General features: G+C 43.5%; 1 protein-coding gene across 5 annotated transcripts in view; it reads right to left on the bottom strand.

The window, feature by feature from the left end:
* C8H1orf21 (chromosome 8 C1orf21 homolog) overlaps positions 1-26,010 on the bottom strand; it is a 258,076-nt gene that overhangs the window by 173,053 nt on the left and 59,013 nt on the right. For all 5 annotated transcript variants that reach the window (XM_034779350.1, XM_034779351.1, XM_034779353.1 and 2 more), the window contains exon 2: positions 5,270-5,475. In XM_034779350.1, the coding sequence (XP_034635241.1) occupies positions 5,270-5,363 (94 nt within the window). In that variant the 5' untranslated portion in view covers positions 5,364-5,475. The remainder of the gene's footprint in view (positions 1-5,269; positions 5,476-26,010) is intronic.

The raw sequence follows: 26,010 nt of genomic DNA, 5'->3' as shown, positions 1-26,010 counted from the left end.
AACAAACTTGTTTGTCTTAGCGATTGGCTGAACAAGAAGTAGGACTGAGTCGACTTGTTGGCTCTAAAGTTTTACATTATTTTGTTTTTTAGTGCAGTTATATAACAAAAAAAAAATCTACAATTGTAAGTTGCATTTTTACAATAAAGATTGCATTATGGTACTAATATGAGGTGAACTGAAAAATTATTATTTCTTTAGTTTATCATTTTTACAGTGCAAATATTTGTAATAAAATAATGTAAAGTGAGCACTGTACACTTTGTTTTCTGTGTTGTAATTTAAATTAATATATTTGAAAATGTAGAAAAACATCCACAAATATTTAATAAATTTCAATTGGAATTCTATTGTGTAACAGTGCGATTAAAACTGCAATTAATCGCAGTTCATTTTTTTGAGTTAATCGCGTGAGTTAACTATGATTAATAATCAACAGCCCTAATTACCATTGATAATAGAGCTAGTGCAGAGCATCCAGGTGGTTTTAAACCACCACTTTTATCTAAACCTGCTCTGAGCAAGTCTAGATGACATGTGATTAGCACACTAGCAACCAATGACACCTTGTTTACATTAGCACTCCGACCATGGATACCTACCCAGTTTTAGTTACAATAACAAGAACACTTAGCTCTTGATATAATATTTTCCATCTGTAGTGCTTAATGCTAGCAATAGTTTAGGTACCAGTCTAAACTTTTTTACCACAGCATTATGGGTTAGATGGCATAGTGGGGATAACAGCACTGCCCAGTTTATTCTAGTGTTTCCCTGGTTGCAATTGGTGGGGCTGTACTAGTGCTAGACCAAAGGTAGAATTGCTAAAAATTCTCAGTGCAGACAGAGCTCAGAGCAAGAGCAACCATAAAGCAGTGGAAATGTTGTGCACTGTTGCCAGCATTTTCATTTGTGGATGGGCATTGCATTTCAGGTGTGGAATGGGTTTGCATCACCAAATTACTCCAATGTTGACAAGACTCAGAACCCCTCTAAAAATTCTTTAAGGCTAAACCAAGCAGGCTGAGTTGAGTAAAGCTGAGTAGGCTACAGTCAAGTGAAAGATTGTACTGCCTCTCCTTGGTCGCTCAGCATCACAATTCTTTGTAAAAACAGTCATACTGGTTGTACTCTACAAGCTCTCAACATTGAAGGCACTTACTACTGGGCCCCAGTTAGGGGACTCTACTCTATGAAGAAAGTGTGAGGGGGAAGTTGCCTGCTTTCCAGACTCCAGCTGAGCAACAAGGGGCAAAATATTGCATGTCATGTGCATTCAAATTAGACTCAACACCAAGAGAAGAATAGCACTAACAATGAGTTAAGCCTGTCTTCCTCATCATCACCTAACATGGCCATTCAAGTTCTCTCAGGAGCATCTATCAGAGAAGATGAAATGGAAATCAAGCACAGCTTGTTATTCGGGACAGATTTCTCCAATTTCTCCTTCTTTCACCTCTCTGAGGAAGGAACTGAACATACAAATAATAATAAAACAAAAGGCACCTAAAATGAAGGAGTATGACTGAGGGCTCTGAGCAAGCAAACATTTTAAAGCTAGGGAACTTTGTATTTAGAGCTTATATATAGCTTTTTACATCTGCAAGGCACTGTACCAGTGCTGACAATCTAATCCTCAGAACCCCTCTGTGAGGTAGATAAATGTAGCCTAGAATAACTTGTTGGAACATCCAGCAGAATGAAATTCATAATCCCCTCTCCCCAGAGAATATTCCTCAGACATCCCAGCACCAAAAGATATAGCATTTCCCTACATTTGCATTAGTGATGTGTGTAGGCACAAAACACATAAAATCCTGGCTTCAAGAAGTAATTTGAACTTTAATAGACAAAAGCTGTGCATTGAGTAAAGGAAAAAGCTGTCTAACTAATTCAAGGGTGCAATTTTTATTATTCTTCATCTCACCCTTTAATTTATGATGTATGAATAGAACAGATGGGAACTCTTGCTCAAAAACACACTATAGGATTCATTAAACCAGATCTGACTGTTGGTCTATTCAGTTTCACACCTCAGCTTTGGCAATACCCAAAACCTGATGCTTTGGAAGAAAGTGAAACAATGATGCACTTAGAGGCAACTGTGCAATGCTATCCATAACCAAATCTCCCCCAAAATAGGAGATTTGATTACCTTAATTTATCTTGCATAGCTACAAATGCTATTAGCGGTCATAAAAGTATCCTGGCCTTTCATAAATCTGGCCAGAGCATTTTTCTATATGACCTGATTAACACAGTTAGAATTAAACAAGGTACATGTGGACTTCTTGCAACTGCAAAGCCCACTGCCTGTTTTTGAATAGATCTTTTTGTGACAGATTACTCTCCGATATGACTACAGATTTGGGCATCACTAATTACAAATACATTTGCATCTCTGTGGTTTTTCTCTTTGTATAGAATCAATGCTGCGACCATAGCATCAGCCCTCCTTCCTGCTATTCATTATCTCTATTACTCTTTCACCTCACTCCCCACATTCTCTTCTTCATGTAACTGCACCTAAAACATTCTCCCTCAGAGTCTCATTCCACTTCAGATGTATGCTCCCCAGTCTCTCTCCTCCATCCAAACCTGGTTCTTACTTTGCCTAGTTTGTCCTGAAGATAAGCTTAGCTCTCAATGGTCTGCAGAAATGCCCTGCCCATAGCAATTGGTTGGATCAGATGAACTGCTGCTTTTATGGCTCCCAGCTATTGACAGGGGAACATGCAGCAGTTTTTCGGCAGCTGGCAGAAGGAGGGAGAGGCTGAGCACTGGCAGTGCTGTGGCTCCCTTGAGTGCTATGAAGCACCGTTAGCAATCAGTGGTGGCTGTGGCACCATGGACCACCAACATCTCTTGAAGCTACATTTAAGATTCATTGCCCTAGGTGACATCCTACAGTAAAATCTAGCATTGCTAATCTCTATGCTTGTAGTGGATTGGTTGTGACAGCTCTCTGATACAGTGCTTACTGTATTTCTTTTTGCCTTTACTGAAAGAATAACTCTACAGATGTGTCAGATGGAATTTTGTTTTGGATTAACAACATAAATGTTTAATAGGAAATTTAAATAACCTTGCAATGTCAGATCCAATTCATCTTACACAATGCAACTGCCCAGGATAATTTAAAACATGAAAGGAGGAGTGAAGCAAGAGGTTCAGTCTATTATGAAACAGACATAGAAATCTAGGGAATTCTGATTGGTTGTTGATGAGGTTGCACAAACCCTATGCTCAGGTGTAAACTTCTCCCTTTCTTTTTTATATTAAAAACTGTGCAGGACATATTTTACATGCCATGCACACGGAAGTACGGCACATTGCCAAACCTGGAGACCAATGTGTTCCATTGATCCACAGAACTGATGCAACAAGGACAGCAAAAAGGCAAGGCTCTCCCCTCCCCCCCATACTGCAATTCCAAAATGTCTCAAACCTAATCTGGAGGGCCCACTTCTAAAAATAAGAGAATAGCTTGGTCTCTAGGTGCATTCCAGCCCCAATCCAGCAAAGCATTTATGCATGTGCTGAAGTGCCACCGAATTCAATGGGACCTAAGTACGTGTTTGAAGTGCTTTGGAGAGAAGGGATGGATTGCTGAATTGGGGCCCCAAACCATAGATTGCCTGCCTAGACCGACAACAAAGATGGTATGGGAAACTCTTTATAGGAAGATGGAAAAGGAAATAAATTTGAAACAGTCCCCTGAACATCTGATGGTGATAACTTTCAGTAGCTTCATATCTAGCCCAGGGTGGCAAAGTGTCAACATAAAGGGGCAAGATTCTACATCCCATTACAATCCCTTGTACCCTCAAATTCCTCTTACCTTTTAAACATAATTTAGGTTCTCATGTGACTGAAGTTATGGTATATGCCCTTGTGTTACTGTGGACTAAAGGCATGCAATGAAAAAAATCTCCCAGAAATGCATTTTCTGACTAGTCTTACTGCTTAAATATCAGTTAACATCTATCTTAATATTCCTTTAATAACAAAAGAGGACATTTTGCTCTTAATATCCATAAAGTCTGTATTATATAAAAGTTCAAATACTGAAATCAGAATCAAATGTATCATCTTACAAGATAGTAAAGGAAAACATGAACAAAAAAAAACCCAACCAAACCAAAACACCCTCATCATAGAGGTTCACATTTTTGAAGACCCTCAATTCAGATTACAGATATAATTTGAGATAGTTTTACTTTGTGTCTGCTGCTGGGAATAAACATACCCTCCACAGACAGGTTGAAGTGAAGCTCCTCCTCCTTCCTTACTTCAATAGCAGTGATAGCTTTGCTACTGCAGCATGGCATTCTTAATTCTGCACAAATAATTGCTATAACAACCACCACAGAAGAGAAGCTTGGCATTCTAAATAGCAGTGCAACTATTTTAAGAATATTGAATCCAAGGATCCAATACCAAATCACCTTGTTAGTAGGAAATAGTTTCTTTATAATGTCTGGACAGGCCTGGAAACCTCACATTGTGTACATTTTTCTATAATCATTCTTAACACATTTCATAATCTACTCCTCATCAATTACAAAAATAGTTAAACATATGCTAATAGAGTCTGAAAAAAATCACAATGTTGACGTTACCATAATTAGCATTTAAGTATCATGGCAAAACTATCTTCTTTCCAACTACACAGATTAGCTTTATGTTACCCTGCCATGTTCAAAATCTTCCTCTACCACCTCAATCTTCACAGAAGGTTATTTAAATATTATTGATAACTTCCCACTTCTAATTTTACAGTACTTTCATATTCTGCTCTCTAGAAGACTTAGGGTTTGACATTTTTCTCCTGTTATAGCGGGATGGAGGGAATTGGGGGATTTATTTTGCTTACATAGTAGGGCTTTTAAAGCAAATTTTAAAGCAAAATTGGCACCTGATAGCAGAAATATAAAATGTATAACTTCGGAATTTGAAGTGAATGGTTGCCCTTAAATTTCCCTACACTGTGTGTAGTTGAAGATACCACCATACTTCAGATTGCTGGAAGCAGAACGTTCCATAGATCTGCAATAAACGCTCTGATTTCACATCTGATCCAAATAACAACAATATAATTTCAACAATCTTCCGATACTATCCCTTAGATGTGATAACTCCACTAGTATTGTCATGATTCAGTTCAACTTTCTTTTTCATTCTTAGTTCATAAGAAAGGTGAGACTCCCAATTAGAATTTCAAAAACATTAATGATGCGTAAGCAAGATAAGATCCCACAACACTCACCACCAAATACATCTCCATTCTGGTAGTTCTTCCCCTTCTGAGCTTCCTCTTCATTTTGAACAGTAGAAACATGCTTGGCTGACGCACAGCCCATAGCTTCATTCAGTCAGCTCCAGCTGGACTGAACCACAAATCATCTCTACAGATGCCTAAGCATTGTTTTAAAAATAATCCACCTTCTTGCTTGGTTGTCAAGACACTTCTACCTGCAGATATAAGAGGAGAAAAATATTTCTAAGCATATTGACAGAAAGCCATCATTAAGAAGGCTGCACTTTTTGGCAAACAGGAAAATATCACGATGGTATTTTGGGGAGAGAAGTGCAGGAAAAACACAGTCTCAAAGAATACACACACACTTTTTTCCCCCTGAAGCACATATGAGAAATCAGAGACATTTGCTTCTCTTGCTACTTTTCATAATCTGTCCATCAAGCTAATTTTCTTAGGTTTCAGAGTAGCAGCCGTGTTAGTCTGTATCCGCAAAAAGAACAGGAATACTTGTGGCACCTTAGAGACTGTTAAAATCTTTTTAAAAAACCAATACCAATGGCTGTGTGGGTACTCTTCAAGCTAAACCAATTAAAAAAAAAAGTTTAAACCAATATAAAAGAGTGTCCACACACAAAGCTGCACTCATTTAACTAAACTGATGTAAGAATCACACCTTTAGTTAAACCAGTACAACTCTGCATACAAACACACAAATGCTCATCTGTACTTAAATGCCTATATGAGTATCTAAATGTGGGGGACAGACATTCTGGGTATGTCTACATAGCAATTAAACACTGGCAGGTGGCCTATATCAGCTGACTCGGGCTCATGGGGCTCAGGCTGCATGGATGTAAAATTGCAGTGTAGATGTTTGTGACTCGGGTCAGCTGTGGCTGTTTAATTGCTATGTAGACACACCCACTATTACTTTTATTTCTAAGGTTATACAATTCAAAGTCACTTAGTGGAGTATGTTTTTTAATCCAGTATTTCTCAGCTATTTATGTTAATAGCTGCAGACCTGTTTATTTCACATACATCATGACAAAGTTTATCTATGAAGGTAGGGCCGATATAAATGCAAAATGAGATTGCAAATCCTATTACAGTTCAAAACCCAGACACTGTGCATTGGCCAGCCTCCTTCTGACACTTGACTGTTCATAATTTGTAACCAAAATCTGAACTATATAATTTCATCCACATCTTGAAAAATGTACTGATACTTTTATACTGACACTTTTCTGATCTACAAGTACTATGCCAATATTCTGAATTCAAAACTCTCTCTCCTCTTTCCACTAAACAGACTAGTTTCATGCCCGAGGACTGAACCTAGTATCCAGGGTGGAAAAACAGCTGTGCCATCAAACCCCCCCAAAGGCAACTCTCTCTCCCAATTTAATGGCTAAGGGCCTTGATTCAGCAAAACATCTAAATATACACTGAAATCCCATTCCGAACAATGTCTGTTTCCCATCCCTCCATATACACACTTTCTGTTCATGGTACCTGTATCCTCTACCTAAACCCCATAGAATGCAGAAAATATTTCTCCTCCCTCCCCAAAATGCCCCTCCCCCAACAGATTTCTAACTTATTCAATCAATTTGTTTTCCTCTTACTCCCATCCACCCTCTCATAGGATAGGAAATTTTACCAGACTCTTAGTAGCCAGAGAACTAATGTACTAGCTGTAGACAGAGATAGGGACCCATTGTTCAGAAGAAATGCAACTCTAAACTTCCCTCATTTTCTGGTTGCTACAAGGGAGATAATTTCCACTACTGTATAAGATCACCTAGCTTTCAGTTTTGGGTTCCCTCTCCAGTAAAGCTCTATTACCCACCTTTGCTATAGCTCATAGCTTTCCCAAGCAGCAGCAGAATGAAATGGGCCCGATCCCCATGCTAAATATTGTTCTAAATAGTGGCCGGGAAAATGACAAGACTGTTCAAATTTTCACTTTGCAATATCCTAGGCAAGCTTTGAGCAGCAGAGGCACTGGAATTGTCAGTCTGTGGACTAAGGAAGACAGCACATCCTCAGTTACTCTTCCTTATGCAAAATATATTCTTTGCCCCCGTGAGGACTGGAAACTTACTAATTTTTAAAAGGAAGTTTATATTTTGTAATAGATGATGGCTATTGCCTGGAAAAGCTTCCTACTTGCCTTGGGCAAGTGCCTGAGGCGATTTTTCAAGCCCTAATTTTATCAGTCAGCTCATTAAACAACATTTAGATATTACCAGTTAGTATGCAAAAAATCACCACGTTAATTCCATTCATATACATTGTAAGTATTTAAAGAAGAACAACCACAGAAATGAAGATGCAGCAATTTTATTTAAATCATCTTAACTGATCTTACATTCCTATAACAGAGTGAGAGTCACTGCTTATAACAATGTGTACCTACATTAGTGTGCCCTAATAACGTAAGTGTCAGAATGTTATTTTAGATGAATAGCTTCAAACCCCTCCATTAGGGCATAAGGCTGATGGGAGACAAACAAGCATGAATGAACCAGAATGTGACATGCTACTCTTGCTGTGAGATGGACCTTGAGATAGCTGAATGCTAGGCCAGCATGCTTGAGTGCAGCATATAGTCAACGATCTTCAGCATCAGAGCCTCTGCCAGGTCTGACAACTTAGAGTGGTGGTTTTCAAACTTTTTTTCTGGAGAGCCAGTTGAAGGAAATTGTTGATGCCCATGACCCAATGAAGCTGGGGATGAGGGATTTGGGGTGCAGGAGGAGGCTCAGGGCTGGAGTGCGGTGGGGGACAGGGGGCAGGCTCTGGGAATGAGGGGTTTGGGGGGCACTCAGGGGCTCCGGGTTTGTGGGACACTCAGGGCTGGAGCAGGGGATTGGGGCATGGGGTTACCTCAGGCGGCTCCCAGTCAGCGGCGCAGCAGGGTTGCTAAGGCAGGCTTCCTGTCTGTCCTGGCACCGTGGACTGCACTGCGCCCCGGAAGCAGCCAGCAGCAGGTCTGGCTCCTAGGCGGAGGTGCGCAAGCTCTCTGTGCAGCTCCCGGCCAATGGGAGTGCGGAGCTGGTGCTTGGGGTGGGGGCAGCGCGCGGTGCCCTGTGGCTTCCCTGCCTAGGAGCCGGACCTGTTGCTGGCTGCTTCTGGGACACAGTGCAATGTCAGAACAGGTAGAAACTAGCTCACCATAGCCGGGCAGCACCGCCGACGAGACTTAACGGCCCGGTCGGCAGTGCTGACCAGAGCCGCCACAACCAAGTGCCTTACATCCAGTACAGGGTCGCGACCACAGTTTGAAAACCACTGACTTAGAGTCTGCCATGAGGCAGGAATAGTTGAGCTGCCCTATATAGGCATGCCGACTGTCAGGGATCAGTCTAGATGGGTTGAGTTGGTTTTATTTTCCTATGGAAAGTAGAAAGAATGATGAAGAGTTTAGCAAGAGCTAAAGACTAGAGGTCTGGATACTCACTGGATCCCATCTCACTGCCATGGGCAATAAGAGGGAATTGAGGGACAGTTGTAGGCATCCCACTCTTTATGCCCTCATATGGAAGCATGAGGCAGTACAGGGCATATGTGCCCCCTCAAGGAACACAGCTATTCAAAAGACAAGTCTCATGCACAAGCGATCATACATCTACAGTGGGATCCACACTGACACATACTCAAAGGATACAACCTTTTCCCCCCTTATGACAGAGCCAAAGGGTAAGATTTTCCAATAGTTGAGCCTGTAAGAGAATAGAATGGCTATCCTGCCTCCAAATTTGAATTTCGTAGTTCTGAACCTGTAGTTACTAGAGTATCCTTGGGAGAAGAGAGATGGAGAACCAGGCCTGTGATGTCAGTCAGCCAAGTTGCTGCAAGGCAGATCAGTGCCTTGTCAGCAATAAGATCATGGTGAAGGGCTCATCGACTACAAACAACATGTTATCAATAGGAAGCTATGATCGTGATGCTTCTCGTGTGCCCACATAGCTGACTGCAGAAGACAGGTGGCAGCTATCAAGGATTCATCTTTATAGGCACTGACTGATGTTTCATCTGACTATTTCTTCCTGGCATGACCTGTATCAAGGATTCATGAAGGTACGTGGTTGGTGTAATTGGCAATAGTAATGATCTAGTAGTATGCTGATGGACTCCCTAAATGGTCTGAGTTAGATGAACTGTTGATGAAAGTCAGGGTGGGAGTGACCCACATACAGGCTAGGGAAATATGTTTGACAACCCCAAGCATTGGTAGGTTGTGGGAATGAGAAAAATGGCAAAGCTCTTCACCCGAAAATATCTTGTGTCAATCAGCAACAATACCTCTGGCTGGTCCAGGACCAGCTCCTATGAGTTCTGGAAAATGGTCTTATCATCCATGACCAGAATGTTAGTGAACGTAATCTGCTACCTCAAGGATGACTAGGATGAAACAATGGAAACCCCAGAATCTCAGGAAGTATGCAGTGTTTCTGTGGGAGAAGAGAACCACAACAGAGTTTTATTCTTTTTACGCTCAGGTAGCTTACACCACCTTATTAACGAGAAGGGCTGTGCACAAAAGCACACAATAGTTAAACAGAGTAACTAGAACACAAGAACTAGAATTTGGCATTTTTTTAGATTAGAGGAAAGGACAATAAGTGTAATGGTACCTATAAATAAAAATACAAAATAGATGATCATTGGTCTGGGTGTCCATCTGCTCTGGTAAGCAATAAAATGAGTTAATAAACAAGTACACTGAGAAAAGTTTACTATTAGGACTGGAAATATTAAATATTTCCTAAATCTTTAGTAACCTTGGAGTGTTAACATGATTACAGAGTGGTAAAATGCTCAGAGATACCTACTGTGACACTGAGATAGTATGGAAAAAACAAGGATAGCAAGCATTGTCCCAAGCATTAATTTTGCAGAACAAACATAATCCATGATACATGACACCTTGCAATGATCAAGCCTTCTTGATACTGCCTCCATTATTGAGGGAACCTTTATTGCCTCACTGTACAGAAGTTCATGGTGGTGATGTTCAGGCACTGTTCAGGATTACTACATGTGGTATGTCTCCCTCACATGGATATTTCTCAAGATTAGTTAATGTATGCATGGTGATTTGAACCTGTAAAATGCAATACTGTACTTCACGTGTTAAGAAGCATTATTAGGACACAATGGAAGTTTCCACCCAGTTTTGTTATAATTATATTATTTAACTTGAAATATTCTTTAGTTGTTCTAGAGTGCTAGTGGCATACATAGTCCAGTGGCCAAAAATAAACAGACTAGAAATCCCCACCCCCAAGCCATTTGCAGTTGTGTTCACCACCCACATTACCCACTATCCAAATTCAAGATGCAATTTGCAAGTTTCAAACTATAAAATCTTAGTAAGAAAAATCTCCTAGGAAGCTCAAAAAAAAAGTCTACGTTTCCCAGATTAAAACATAGCAGTTTTAAGATTAACAGTTTTGTGTGTAGGGCACCAGGAGAAATGGTAGAGGCTAGACATACACACTTCCAAATGGGAGGTGAAAGACTTTATTCCCAGAGCTCCTTCTGACTACCAGCAATTACCACCATTAAAAGTGGGAGCTGAGAAACTAGAGTACAGTCTCCACTCTAAATGCACGCAATTTTTCTCCACTTTCCACTTCTCCCTGACTCTCTCTCATCAACCCTTCTGCACTTTGTTTTTCTCCCTCATGTTTCTTTCTTTTCTTTTTTTTCAATCTTTCTTCTCAGTCTTTTTCTGTCTGTGTCCTGGGATTCCTCTAATTCATTTCCTCTTTTAGTACCTCTCAAAGGTCCTGTGTATAGAAGTGATCTTCCCTCTAGTCAAGGAAGGCTGGACAAACTTCTCTTTGTAGCCCACAATGCTGCTCCTTCAGTTGGTCAAAGGGAATCCTTGATGAGAAGTGCAAGGCATTCCTGCCCTCCGAGGTGGTGAGGGTACAGACTGTTTTCACAATGCTCTTAAATAACTTTTCTAGTGATCTTTCTTGGGTTTCTCTATAGACTAAGTTCCTGCTGGCCCAGGAAAGGGAAGGGGCGTTAGGGGACGAGAGCTGAGGAAGCATTGTTCTAAGTCAGCCATAAAAATGTTGGCATGTTGGCATGTATGGCTGACTTAGAACAACACTTCCTCAGCTCTCGTCCCCTAACGCCCCTACTCTACTTGCGCTACATTGATGACATCTTCATCATCTGGACCCATGGAAAAGAAGCCCTTGAGGAATTCCACCATGATTTCAACAATTTCCATCCCACCATCAACCTCAGCCTGGACCAGTCCACACAAGAGATCCACTTCCTGGACACTACAGTGCTAATAAGTGATGGTCACATAAACACCACCCTATACCGGAAACCTACTGACTGCTATACTTACCTACATGCCTCCAGCTTTCATCCAGACCACACCACACGATCCATTGTCTACAGCCAAGCTCTAAGATACAACCGCATTTGCTCCAACCCCTCAGACAGAGACAAACCCTACAAGATCTCTATCAAGTGTTCTTACAACTACAATACCCATCTGCTGAAGTAAAGAAACAAATCGACAAAGCCAGAAGAGTACCCAGAAGTCACCTACTACAGGACAGGCCCAACAAAGAAGGTAACAGAACGCCACCAGCCGTCACCTTCAGCCCCCAACTAAAACCTCCCCAGCGCATCATCAAGGATCTACAACCTATCCTGAAGGACTATTCCTCACTCTCACAGATCTTGGCAGATAGGCCAGTCCTCGCTTACAGACAGCCCCCGAACCTGAAGCAAATACTCACCAGCAACCACACACCACACAACAAAAACACTAACCCAGGAACCTATCCTGGCAACAAAGCCCGTTGCCCGTTTCATTCTGCTGTTCCTGGTGGAGCTTCTGAGCAAACACTATTGGCGGGATGGGAGCCAAAGGCACTATCCTACCCTAACAAATTTTCTTGCAGAGTAGTTTTTTAAAATACCATAGTGGGTCCCACAAGTAAACTAGATTCCCATAATTCTGTACCAAAGTTGAAAACTTTGCAAGGTATATCTTGTTTCCCATAACTTAGTTAAGGGTTAGGGTCTCATGGAGCAACTCTAAAACTGAATACAAAATGCTTAACAGAAGAATTTGCAGGTGCTTCTGTATTTGTTTTAGTCTTTGTTTACTGCACTGAGATAGCCAGATCTTCATTTTATGGGGGTTGCAAACACACAAAGTTTCCTCCCATATTGACCACTCAGGAAACCAGGTGATAATTTCACAAAGTTTTAGAGATCACATAGCAGTAAGTGCTGAACAAGTTTACAAGGAGAGAAAAAAAAGTTTAAAAGAGAGACCACATTAGCTTCTTGTAACAGTTCAGCCATTGAAAAACCCAAGCATTTTACTTAGTGCTGTTAATCAGATTTGTTCACTGCAATACACAGACCAGTTTGATTTAAATTTTGAAGAAAATATTTTCAGAACTATAAAGTAACACATATTTCTGTGTTTGCATTGAATGAAGACCCTTGGGAGTCACAATGAGGGATCTTCCCCATTTTCCTATCCTTGATCAAAGACTATCCCCCTTCCTAAATTGCCCTAGACTGTCTGTGCCAGGAAAGATTTTTTTAATTGACTAAAAGTTCTCTCTGAGGCAGACAACCATAATTTTTGTCTTTGGAATGTACCAAATGGACTATGTTGCCTTTAAAAAAAAACAACACCCTGTGTAAGGTCTGAGGCCTTTTTCGGCAGCCATATTAGGAAGGCAGCAACCACGAGCCAAGCAGCAGAAAGTCACAGCCTCACATTCCATCTAAATGCCATTAAAACAATGGACTATTGGGTTGTTAAGAAGGCGATCCTGTCCTAATAGTACACATTGCCACCAGATAAAGAAACAGATCTTCAGATGTTTAAGAAAACTTTCTTTGATTGCATTCTGTCTGGCAAGGAATCACTTATCAATAAAGCTGCGAGTTTGTCACAGAGGTCACGGATTCCATACCTTTCTGTGACCTCCGTGACTTCTGCAGCGGCAGGTGCGCCTGGCTCAGGGGCAGCTCAGGCAGCTGCTGGGGCAGTCTTGGGCCATCGCGCCCCCCTGCAGCAGTGTTTGGGTGTGGGAGGAGGCAGGGGTTGGGGCACGGGATGGGGTGAGGCAGGCTCTGAGCGGCACTTACCTGGGGGCGTCCCCCGAAGCGGCAACATCCCCTCGCTCAGCTGCTAGGTGGAGGCGTGGCCAGGCAGCTCTGCATGCTGCCTCTGCCCAGAGTCCTGGCTCTGCAGCTCCCATTGGCCGGGATACTTTAGTAAACTGATTGGTTAAGGTATAGCTAAGCAGGAATCTAGTTTCACTATATAAACTGGAGTCCAAAAGGAAGTTCTTTGGAACCAACTCCAGGACACAGCCCAAGATCAGAGCTGCCAGACCTTAACACCCTGCCAACTATATCGTGCAGAAGTTGGAGCCTCTGGATGACCTGATCCTGACTGGCCAGAAGGGAAAAGTTTGTCTGCCTTATTGGGAGTGGGGAACATTGTATGCTTAAGCATGTCAATTCTATTTTGGTGATTGTTAATAAAGAGATGTTAAGAATATTATTGTGTAAGGCTCTTTCACGGGTAAAAGACCCCGCAAACCCACAGAGTGTAAGGTTACACCTTAAGCTCACAGAAGGGTAAGGGTGGGTGCCTAAATTAACAGGGTTATTCCCTGAGCCCTAGGAACAGGGTAAAGGTGGGTGCCCCTAGGGTGGGCGGGTAACACCTGGACTTTATTCCCTGCCTCCCTTTGCAAACAGTTCAAACTCACACTGTTAGCAGGCAACATAAAGCAATGCTGAAATTAATCAATTTATCTGCTAAATAAGCAGGAAAAAAATGTTACAATGTAATCACATAGGTGGCAGGCATTTATTCCATTTCCTACATCGTGTCTTAAAAACACACTATGACTCGTTGTGCATTTAAATTAGTCTGTTAAAATAAACCATTAAACAAGTATTCTGTGCAATATATTTAAAGAAAATCCATTCTATGACATAAGCAGCAACACAAGGGGACAAAGAAAAGTCAACGTGAATAATGGTGTTCCTTTACTTTGAATGCAGAACCAGAATACGCTCGCCTCGACTTGTTCATGTTAATAGCCATGAAATGAAGCATCTTCTTTCTCTATGAAATCTGGTTGCTTCCATGATGCTATATTCCCATGTTTATTGCCACATTTCACTATCCTATTGCAAACACCATATTGTAGCCCTGCTAGATGAATCTGGAAGGATGATCTAGCCAATTATACAAGGAGAAAACTTTACCATACAAATACTATCAGCAATAATGTGAAAGGAAAATACAATACAATAATGTGAAAGGAAAATACAGTTTAATAGGATTTTGCTAAGATTGTATTAAAAATCATCCCCCATATGGTGGGAGATTGTTGGAAAGGCACTTTGCATTTACCTCGTCAGTGAAACTATGCTCAGTGTAAAACACATCTCAAGAACATTGTGATCTTAAAGTTAAAAAATAAAAAGAAACAAAATACACAAGCAGGCCGGCTAGATTTTGTTAGCAGGGAGTGAACTGGCTTGATTTAGTGCCCCTAATTAGTACCTCTGTGTTATTTGTTATATTACTTGATGCAGTTGGTACCATTGCCCCATGGAGGCCGATCATACTGTCTTTATGAGCAAAATGATTTGTCCCATTGTTTCATCTCATATCCTTGTTTCACAATAAACATTTCCTCAGTACATATTTTCGATCCATTAAGCTACAAATAATAATTTCTGAATATAAAGTATGTTGGCCGCAAGTATGATATTATGTCAAGGGAACATTTTCTCCTTATTTAGTCCACATATACCATAAGTACTAATGATTCCCTCCCTAAAGATTTCATTATGTCCATGATAAGATACGATTGAGAGGAGGATCTTCCTCTACCTATGTCACGGTAATCCCACTATTTGCAAATTAAGACTCACAAGCAAAAAAAAATCAAAATTAATGAGCATGAAAATAGATCATAAGACCAATGATTCTGGCAGTTTGCAAAAAAAACCCACGATAAAAAAGCTATTATTGTTTTATTTTAACTATTTATACAATAGCCAAGTGCTGGGTGGGGTTGAGATGTTACAAAATAATTGATCATCATCCACAAGAAAGTCAGTCAATCGCTTACCTAAAGTCAGAGCATTTTTTTAACTTGACATGGCTTTTACAACACATTCTCTCTTGAAAGTTTTTTTGTTGTTTTTTTTTTTTTTTTAATTCCCAGAAAATTAATACATCAAGGAATTGGAAGATGATGAAGATCTTACAGGATGATGAACTGGTGATATCACAGTAAATTTAGTTTGGTCTATGCAAACTGGAAATATGATGCAGTACCCAGAGAGAAACCAGAATATGACAACAGTATATTTCACCCGTACTTCCCATTCCTCCTTACAATCATTGCATTTGGTATGGTATATCTGTATCGTGTAAGAGGTGTTTATACTTCCAGACTTTCAAAAGGACTGGACATTTATCTTATCTTTTTTTCTCTTTCAATCAAGGTATTTGGCACCTTTGTCAATCTAAGTTGCATGAAAAGAAGCTAAAATACATTAAATACCTTCCTATCAGTTCTTTTTCACATAAGCAATTGCTATAGCTATCACAGGATTTTATGGAATCATGAAACTCTTGGGGACATCTCCACCTTCTATGAAAAACAATATTCGAGAACTTCTGTGTCAGAGGTAGCCGGTTACCAAGACCCCTTCCACCCCACCACAGAACAGTTTCATGGAAGAAAGATTCTTGTTTTGTTACTTGACTCCAAAGGATTTTTGGAAGCACACAGTATCTACGGTAGCTACTAGCTTGTGTAACCTGCTTAGGCCAGCAAGATAAAGCAAAACACACACATATTATATTACACCAAAAGCTCTTGCTAATAGTAATAGCAGATAGAGGGTCTGGGCCATTTATAGCTGATAACGTTTTTCTAAGGCATGTTTCTAAAGGTCACTCATCTTTATCCAAACCAACAATTCAGAGGAACTTACTTTCCGAAGCTATCACTCTGCTACCTGGTACTTAGCTTATATGTGTAAACATTATGTGGTATCTCCTTACATTATTTCAAAGTTACAAGAAACCTTTCCACCCTACAGGAGGGAAAAAAAAAAAGTGTAAATTCAGCTCAATGCTTAAACAGAGCCTTTCAGATTTTTTAGTGCAGTCATAATGTGGATTATTATTTTGAGACGAAATGATTAGCGTATTCAGGAAAAGAATAACTGTTATGCCCAATTGTCTGTCATTCAGTTGGCTTAACCCGAAAACAAGACTGAACTGTGCAGTAATCTCAACAGTGTCACCAAGAAAAGTCCATTAACTATAGAAACAAATTTTTGGGGAAGATTAATATCAAGATTTGACAGAACAACTCTTCGCTCATCTGGCTCCATTATAACAGTGCTCTACAAACTGCATGCTGGTTTTTCATCTGCTTTCAGACTCAATTCAAGGTGTTGGTTCTAACCTCTGAAGTCCTGCTTTGCCTTGGACCTAATTACTTTAGGGATTGTTTCTCTTTTCATTAGGGTGACAAACCAACCATCATATGTCCCTATCAAATCAAAACAGGGCACACTTTTCCCCACATTTCGTCAGTAATCATGCAAAGCACTATATACTCCAATGCACATGGTACAATTTTACAGTATGACTGGGGTCTGTTCTTTTAAAATAATCGTTATACCAGAGGTGGCCAACCTGTGGCTCCGGAGCCACATGCAGCTCTTCAGAAGTTAATATGCGGCTCCTTGTATAGGCACCGACTCCGGGGCTGGAGCTTCAGGCGCCAACTTTCCAAAGTGCTGGGGGGGGGTGTGTGTGCTCACTGCTCAACCCCTGGCTCTGCCACAGGCCCTGCCCCACTCCACCCCTTCCCGTACCCTCCCCTGAGCCTGCCGTGCCCTTGCTCCTCCCCCCTCCCTCTCAGAGCTTCCTGCATGCCATGAAACAGCTGATTGGGAGGTGCGGGGAGGGAGGGCGAGGTGCTGATCAGCATAGCAGCCGGTGGGCAGGAGGCGCTGGGAGCTGATGCAGGGCTGCTGACGTATTACTGTGGCTCTTTAGCAATGTACAGTGGTAAATTCTGGCTCCTTCTCAAACTCAGGTTGGCCACCCCTGGTTATACTGTATTTTGTCCCCCATGCAGTCTTTTTTTTATTATTATTTCCTTAAAATTCAGTTGGTCACCCTCTTTTCCATGTACCACAATGATGGCTGAGATCACCATATGAATTGCTTTTTCTAACAGTTCTTAGATGTGCACTCAGATGCAGGGCACACTCTATGTGGAGAGTCTTTTGCCACGGCGGCACCTTCCTTCTAAATAACAGACAGAGTTTGACTTTATCGACCATCAAAGAGCAATGCAAGAAATATTTTTGGCCAGCCATTTCTTAACTATAGACCACAAGAGGGCTCTTTAGGGTTAAATGCAGCCAGTATAAGGAAGAAGGTTGTTTATGCAGCCTATTGCAGATAGTTCCATTTAACATCTGTTTGCATTTAATCTATGTCATTTGTCTAGATACTACGTGTCAGAACAAATAAAATCAATAAAATGAAATAAAAATTGCCAGACAGACTTGCATAGCTCATATATACCAGCTGATCTATGGTTTCAGGTGCCATGAAAAATTAAATGTCTCCTAACCACAATGGTCTGAACATACCCCATATGTTAATCAATCACTGAGACATGGCAGGCTGCGCAGTAGCACTGATTAATGAATACCTCAGGTGCATAGTGATGCATGGGCTCTAGTCGAATGCCTCCAAGGCACCCAAGGTGTGCATTAATCAACATTGCAGCACCATCTGAAGGGTCTCATTGTGATCACAATTTGAGCCTTTTCATTACCAAATTATGGCAAGTTTAAAATAGTTTCCAAACACCCTTGTGTCATGTAAAATTGTTCCTATGGACTTTTAAAAAGCCAAATAATGGTATTTAAAAGTAAATTTAACAGTTTCTAAATGGAATTATTTTTATTACAGATTTCCAAGATCAGGTTTCTCTTCTTCCTCTGGCCCCACTTACCCATTTGGACTTTTACTGCTCTACAATAAAACAGCACCACCTCCCCACCCCCATCTAGCCCTTTGGGCACCCCAAAAGCTTTTAAAGTAAGTGAATACAGAAACAGACTTGCCAGTTACCCCAATATTCAAATTACCCAGCGACTACAGAAACAGAACAAAAATTAACTAACCTCCCCACTCAATCCCCACCACCATCCTTTGTTCAGCATTGTTCCACCTTATCTTGGGAATGGCCTTTAGTCCCTCTCATTGGCTTTGCAACCCAAGCCCCTGTACATCTGTCCTTTAGTTACACTGTTGTCAGGACTCGCCTGGGAACAGCTTCATGCTCCCTAATGAGTGTCACAATACAATGCAAGATACCAACCCGTCAGAACACAGGAATTGGGTGGCAGTTGCAAATAAAAATGGAGTTGTTGAACCTCTCTACAGCAATGCTGAGCAGCAATATCGAGTCGGAGGTCGCCCCAAGACTGCCTCCTATGCATTTGTGATAAAAAGAGCTACACCAAGAACTGCTATAATGCTCTACTTAAGTTAAAGCTAAAACAAAACAATTCAGCTGTGCATAAGCAGTCAGGAGAGATGAGTGGGGGCAGGATACCAGGCGACCTGCTATAAATGTGTCAGAGAGGCAACACTTTTCTGCCATATGTCCCTCTGATGCTGCTCTTCTGGGTACAAGCAGACAGCAATTTAATGGGGCTCTCTTCTTGGTGCGATATCTGGGGAACCGGAAATCCTCTCTCTCTGGACTGACAAAATTAAGGCTACAGAGACAGCTGGCTGACACTCAGGCCTGGTCTACACTACGGGTTTAGGTCGACTTTAGCAGCGTTAAATCGAATTAAGCCTGGACACGTTCACACAACGAAGCCCTTTCTTTCAACTTAAAGGGCCCTTTAAACCGGTTTCTTTACACCACCTTCGACGAGGGGATTAGCGATAAAATCGGCCTTTGTGGGTCAGAATTGGGGTAGTGTGGACGGAATTCGACGTTATTGGCCTCCGGGAGCTATCCCACAGTGCTTCATTGTGACTGCTCTGGACAGCACTCTCAACTCAGATGCACTGACCAGGTAGACAGGAAAAGACCCGCGAACGTTTGAATTTCATTTCCTGTTTGCCCAGCGTTGAGAGCACAGGTAACCACGCACAGCTCATCAGCACAGGTAACCGTGATGGAGTCCCAGGATCGCAAAAGAGCTCCAGCATGGACCGAACGGGAGGTACGGGATCTGCTCGCCATATGGGGAGATGAATCAGTGCTAGCTGAACTCCGTAGCAGTAAAAGAAATGGCAAAGTATTAGAAAAGGTCTCCAAGGCCATGAAGGGCCGAGGCCATAACAGGGACACACAGCAGTGCCGCGTGAAAATTAAGGAGCTACGGCAAGCCTACCACAAAGCCAGAGAAGCAAACGGAAGGTCCGGGGCAGAGCCGCAAACTTGCCGCTTCTACGCGGAGCTGCATGCCATTCTAGGGGGTGCAGCCACCACTACCCCAACCGTGTGCTATGACTCCGTCAATGGAGAAACACACAGGGAAGAGGGTTCAGGGAACGAGGAAGATGAGGATGGAGGTAATGTAGGTAGCTCACAGCAGCAAGGAAGCGGAGAAACCGGTTTCCCCAACAGCCAGGATATGTTTGTCACCCTGGACCTGGAACCAGTAACCCCCGAACTCACCCAAGACCCTGAGGGCACACAGGAGACCTCTAGTGAGTGTACCTTTGTAAATATTACACATGGTTTAAAAGCAAGCGTGTTTAATGATTAATTATTAATTTGCCCTGGCAATAGCGGCCAGTACAGCTACTGGAAAAGTCTGTTAACGTGTATGGGGGTGGAGCGAAAATCCTCCAGGGACATCTCCAGAAAGCTCTCCTTCATGTACTCCCAAAGCCTTTGCAAAAGGTTTCTGGGGAGGGCTGCCTTATCCCGTCCGCCATGGTATGACGTTTTACCACGCCAGGCCAGGAGCACGTAGTCTGGAATCATTGCATAACAAAGCATGGCAGCGTATGGTCCCGGTGTTTGCTGGCATGCAGACAACATCCATTCCTTATCTCTCTTTGTTATCCTCAGGAGATTGATGTCATTCACGGTCACCTGGTTGAAATGGGGTGATTTTATTAAGGGGACATTCAGAGGTGCCCGTTCCTGCTCTTCTGAACAGAAATGTTCCCCACTGATAACCACGCGGTAGGGGGAGGGGTGAAGTGATCATCCCAGAGATTCGGGTGTGTGTGTGGGGGGGTGGTTTACTTGGGTTTGTGCTGCATGTTAACCCAGAAACCGCAGCCCCTCCTTTTACACTGAAAACCCATTTTAAATGGCCAACCCAATTCATCCTTGATATGGGAAATGCGCTGCTGTTTGAAACCATTCCCACATGTTAAGAAGGTTAAAAAAGCCAAAAGACTGTGGATTACCATGGCTGGCTGCAAGCCGAAATCTGTTGCCTGGCAGTGCGTGACTGATCTCTCATACCAAACCGGCAGGCAGAGGAAAAATGCGACCTTGTAACGAAAGAGTGTACCCATCGTTCTCTAAAATGTGTCTTTTTTAACCACCTCTCCCTTCTCCTCCACCAGCTGCAAATGTTTCTCCTTCACAGAGGCTAGTGAACATTAGAAAGAGAAAACGGAGGATGCGGGACGATATGTTCACGGAGCTCCAGATGTCCTCCCACGCTGATAGAGCACAGCAGAATGCGTGGAGGCAGTCAATGTCAGACATGAGAAAAGCACAATATGAACGAGAGGAGAGGTGGCGGGATGAATGGCGGGATGAAAAGAGCAAGTGGCGGGCTGAAGATGATAGGTGGCGTCAGCTTGCAGACAGAAGGCAAGAGTCAATGCTCCGTCTGCTGGAGCATCAAACTGATATGCTCCAGCGTATGGTTGAGCTGCAGGAAAGGCAGCAGGAGCAGAGACTGCCGCTACAGCTCCTGTGTAACCAACAGCCCTCCTCCCCAAGTTCCATAGCCTCCTCACCCAGACCCCAAGAACACGGTGGGGGGGCCTCCAGCCACCCAGTCACTCCACCCCAGACGACTGCCTAAGTATCAGAAGGCTGGCCTTCAATAAGAGTTAAAGTTTTAAAATGCAGTGTGTCCTTTTCCATCCCTCCTCCCCCACCCATCCCAGGCTACCTTGGCAATTATCCCCCTACTTGTGTGAGGAATTAATAAAGAATGCATGAAAGTGAAGTAACAATGACTTTATTGCCTCTGCAAGCGGTGCTCAAAGGGGAAGGGGAGGGTGGGGGTGGTTGGTTTACAGGGAAGTAGAGTGAACCGGGTGGGGGCAGGGGGGCAGAGGGTTCATCAAGGAGAAACAAACAGAAGTTTCACACCGTAGCCTGGCCAGTCACAAAACTCGTTTTCAAAGCTTCTCTGATGCGCACCGCGCCCTGCTGTGCTCCTCTAACCGCCCTGGTGTTTGGCTGCGCGTAATCAGGGGCCAGGCGAGTTGCCTCAACCTCCCACCCCGCCATAAATGTCTCCCCCTTACTCTCACAGATATTGTGGAGCACACAGCAAGAAGCAATAACAATGGGGATATTCTTTTCGCTGAGGTCTGAGCGAGTCACTAAGCTGCGCTAGCGCGCTTTTAAACGTCCAAATGCACATTCCACCACCATTCGGCACTTGCTCAGCCTATAGTTGAACAGGTCCTGACTCCTGTCCAGGCTGCCTGCGTACGGCTTCATGAGCCATGGCATTAAGAGGTAGGCTGGGTCCCCAAGGATCACGATAGGCATTTCAACATCCCCAACAGTTACTTTCTGGTCCGGGAAGAAAGTCCCTTCCTCCAGCTTTCGAAACAGACCAGAGTGCCTGAAGACGCGAGCATCATGTACCTTTCCCGGCCATCCCACGTTGATGTTGGTGAAACGTCCCTTGTGATCCATCAGGGCTTGCAGCAGCATTGAAAAGTACCCCTTGCAGTTTATGTACTTGGTGGCTTGGTGCTCCGGTGCCAAGATAGGGATATGGGTTCCGTCTATGGCCCCACCACAGTTTGGGAATCCCATCTCAGCAAAACCATCCACTATTGCCTGCACGTTGCCCAGAGTCACTACCCTTGATATCACAAGGTCTTTCATTGCCCTGGCAACTTGGATCACAGCAGCCCCCACCGTAGATTTGCCCACTCCAAATTGATTCCCGACTGACCGGTAGCTGTCTGGCGTTGCAAGCTTCCACAGGGCTATCGCCACTCGCTTCTCAACTGTGAGGGCTGCTCTCATCCTGGTATTCTGGCGCTTCAGGGCAGGGGAAAGCAAGTCACAAAGTTCCATGAAAGTGCCCTTACGCATGCGAAAGTTTCGCAGCCACTGGGAATCGTCCCATACCTGCAGCACGATGCGGTCCCACCAGTCTGTGCTTGTTTCCCGGGCCCAGAATCAGCGTTCCACGCCATGAACCTGCCCCAGTAACACCATGATTTCCACATTGCTGGGGCCTGTGCCTTGTGAGAAGTCTATGTCCATGTCAATTTCCTCATCACTCTCTTCGCCGCGCTGCAATCGCCTCCTCGGCTGGTCCGGGTTTCGCCTTGGCATGTCCTGGCTCTGCATATACTCCAGGACAATGCGCGTGGTATTCATAGTGCTCATAATTGCTGCAGTGATCTGAGCGGGCTCCATGATCCCAGTGCTAGCTATGGCGCCTGGTCTGAAAAAAGGCGCGAAACTAGTATCTGACGGACCAGGAGAAGGAGGGAGGGTGGGAAGGAGGGAGGGCCGAGTGACGACATGGCGTACAAGTACAGGGAATTAAAATCAAGAAAGGTGGCTGTGCATCAGGGAGAAACACAAACAACTGTCACACAGAATGGTCCCCCCAAAGATTAAAATGAAAACCCTGGATTTAGCAGGCCGTTGATTTCACAGAGGGAGGGGAAGCAAATGAATACAGAACAAATCTATTTTTTACATCTTAAGACGACGGTGCAGCATGATTGATAGCCCTCGGCATCTTCTGGGTGCTTGGCAGCAAATACTGGGCGCTTGGCAGTTAGTGTACTACGATGGCCTTCAGGCCTATTGCACGATCTGCTGCTCAGGGAAGACCCTGCTAATGTGCGATGATCCAACTTGTAATAGGATGGTTACCAGTCATAATACACCATCTACTGCCAAAAGGCAAAAGGCAAGGGGCTAGTGCAATGCAGCCCCACGGCTGCCAGCACCCAGATCGCCAATGAAGGCTACCAGTTATGCTGCACCGTCTATCACCAAAAGGCAGTTAGCTGCTGCTGCGTAGCAACGCAGTCCCACGTCTGCCAGCACCCAGATGACATATGGTGACAGTGAGCTGAGCGGGCTCCATGCTTGCCATGGTATGGTGTCTGCACAGGTAACCCAGGTAAAAAGGCGCGAATCTATTGTCTGCCGTTGCTCTGACAGAGGGGGAGGGGCCTGACGACATGTACCCAGAACCTCCCGCGACACTGTTTTGCATCATCCGAGCATTGGGATCTCAACCCAGAATTCCAATGGGCGGCAGAGACTGCAGGAATTGTGGGATAGCTACCCCTAGTGCAATGCTCCGGAAGTCGACACTAGCCTCGGTACTGTGGACGCGGTCCGCCGACTAGAGCACTTAGAGCATTTTATGTGGGGACACACAAAATCGGCTGTATACAACCGATTTCTATAAAACCGGCTTCTATTAATTCGACCTAATTTCGTAGTGTAGACATACCCTCAGAGAATTGTTTGTTGGCTCATCCTAGTTTGTGAGGAGATCTGCTCTTGCTACAGCTCCCTCGACGACTCCAACAAGTTCCAAAGTCTGCTAAATGACGGACAACAGCAATCCACCCACAGGATTAGGAGTTGAGGACCTAGTGAATCATTACTATTCTAAACTAGCCTTGCCCATTGACACACTGGCCCCCAAATGGCCCCTTCCTCCCCAATGCTAACACAGATCTCCTTGGTTTTCTGATACCCTAGGTTGGATGAATAGAGAGGGATGGAAACTTGAACACTGACAGCAGAAAACAATGGTTGATTCAGACAGGATAAAACAAATTCCTCAAAGCCTATGCTGAGACTGTATTACAGGCCAAGAGGACCTTCCTGTCCACCTCTACTGAGGTTGCTAAATCCCTCCATAAGCAGTTATCCAGGGTGGCTGCCCGCTTCATTCATCCTGAATGCCTATAGCACCAAGCTCTGTGAAGATCTATCATCCTACTTCGTTGGAACAATCATTCACATTTGGGAATGCTTCTCAAACAGCATGGATCCACTCTGCCTATATCGATCAAGCAACAGCCTGCCTGCAGTCAGTACACCTACTCATCACGCATCGTAAAGGAGTTTGAGCCAAGACTTGTGAATCTGACCCATGCTCTTCCGGGAGTGTGAAAGAGAGACATGAACAGCTGGCACCACTCCTGACTGAAATAGCTAATGTCATTCAGAGAAGGAATCTTCCTTTCCTCCTTCAAACGAGCAATAGTCCGACAAACCCTAACAAAACCCACCCTGGATACTTCAGTCCAAGCCGACTACCACCAATGACAAACCTCCCACTCCTGAGCAAGCTCATAGAGAAGCTAGCAAAAGGCCAACCTACAAGCTCATAACAGAAGCTAAAATTCTAGATCTGGCTCAATCTAGACTCAGGACATGGAACGGAAACCAGTTCAGTGGCACTGATGGATGATATCCTGTCAATGGATAGAGGACAGACATCTATTCTCATCCTCCTGAACCTCTCCACAGCATTCAACACTGTTGACCATGAGATACTGCTGCCTCACCTGAGAGAGGTGGCAGGAGTCCAGTTTAATGCACTAACATGGTTTGAGTCCTTCCTGGAGGGATGCACCCAAAGAGTACTGTTGGAAACTGCATTGCTACCACTAGCCCCCTCATTTGTGGGGTTCAATTTTCACCAGGGTCCTTTTCAACACCTACATGCAACCACTTGACCAACTGACCAGGGTCAATTTTCACTCTGGTCCTTTTCAACGTCTATGCAACCACTAGGTGAACTGGCCAGATGACATGGATTCAAGTGCCAGCAATATGCACAGTTCTACCTATCCTTCCCCACTTCCACCAAGATGGCCCTTTGTTTAGCTGAACCTGAGCAAAACAGAGATGATGCTGGTGGGTGGAGGAAAGTATTTTGAGGAGTTTACAGCCACAGTTCAGTACAAAGTTTAGGAGTACGCTTGGATTCCTCACTGATGCTGAGCTCTCACTTTGCAACAGTCACAAGTAATGCTTTCTACCAGGTCCAGTTGGCTAGAAGACTCTGTTCCATCCTGATGGACTTCGTCTTGCCTTAGTTATTCATGCCTTTGTCACCATTTGGCTGGATTACAGCAATGCAATGTACCTGGAAATGAAGCTTTCAGCATTTGGGAAACTTTAACTACACCTCTACCTCGATATAATGCTGTCTTCAGGAGCCAAAAAATCTTACCGTGTTGTAGGTGAAACCGCGTTATATTGAACTTGCTTTGATCCACCAGAGTGCGCAGCCCCGGCCCCCCGGAGCATTGCTTTACCGCGTTATATCCGAATTCGTGTTATATCGGGTCGCATTATATCGAGGTAGCGGTATAGTTCCAAACACTGCAGCATGTCTCCTCAGCAACATAGGCTACTGTGAATATATCA

The sequence above is a fragment of the Trachemys scripta genome, chromosome 8, assembly GCF_013100865.1.
Source record: "Trachemys scripta elegans isolate TJP31775 chromosome 8, CAS_Tse_1.0, whole genome shotgun sequence".
Taxonomy (NCBI): domain Eukaryota; kingdom Metazoa; phylum Chordata; order Testudines; family Emydidae; genus Trachemys; species Trachemys scripta.
Note: the sequence above shows the minus strand (reverse complement) of the source record. Positions and strands in the feature narration are given on the sequence as shown.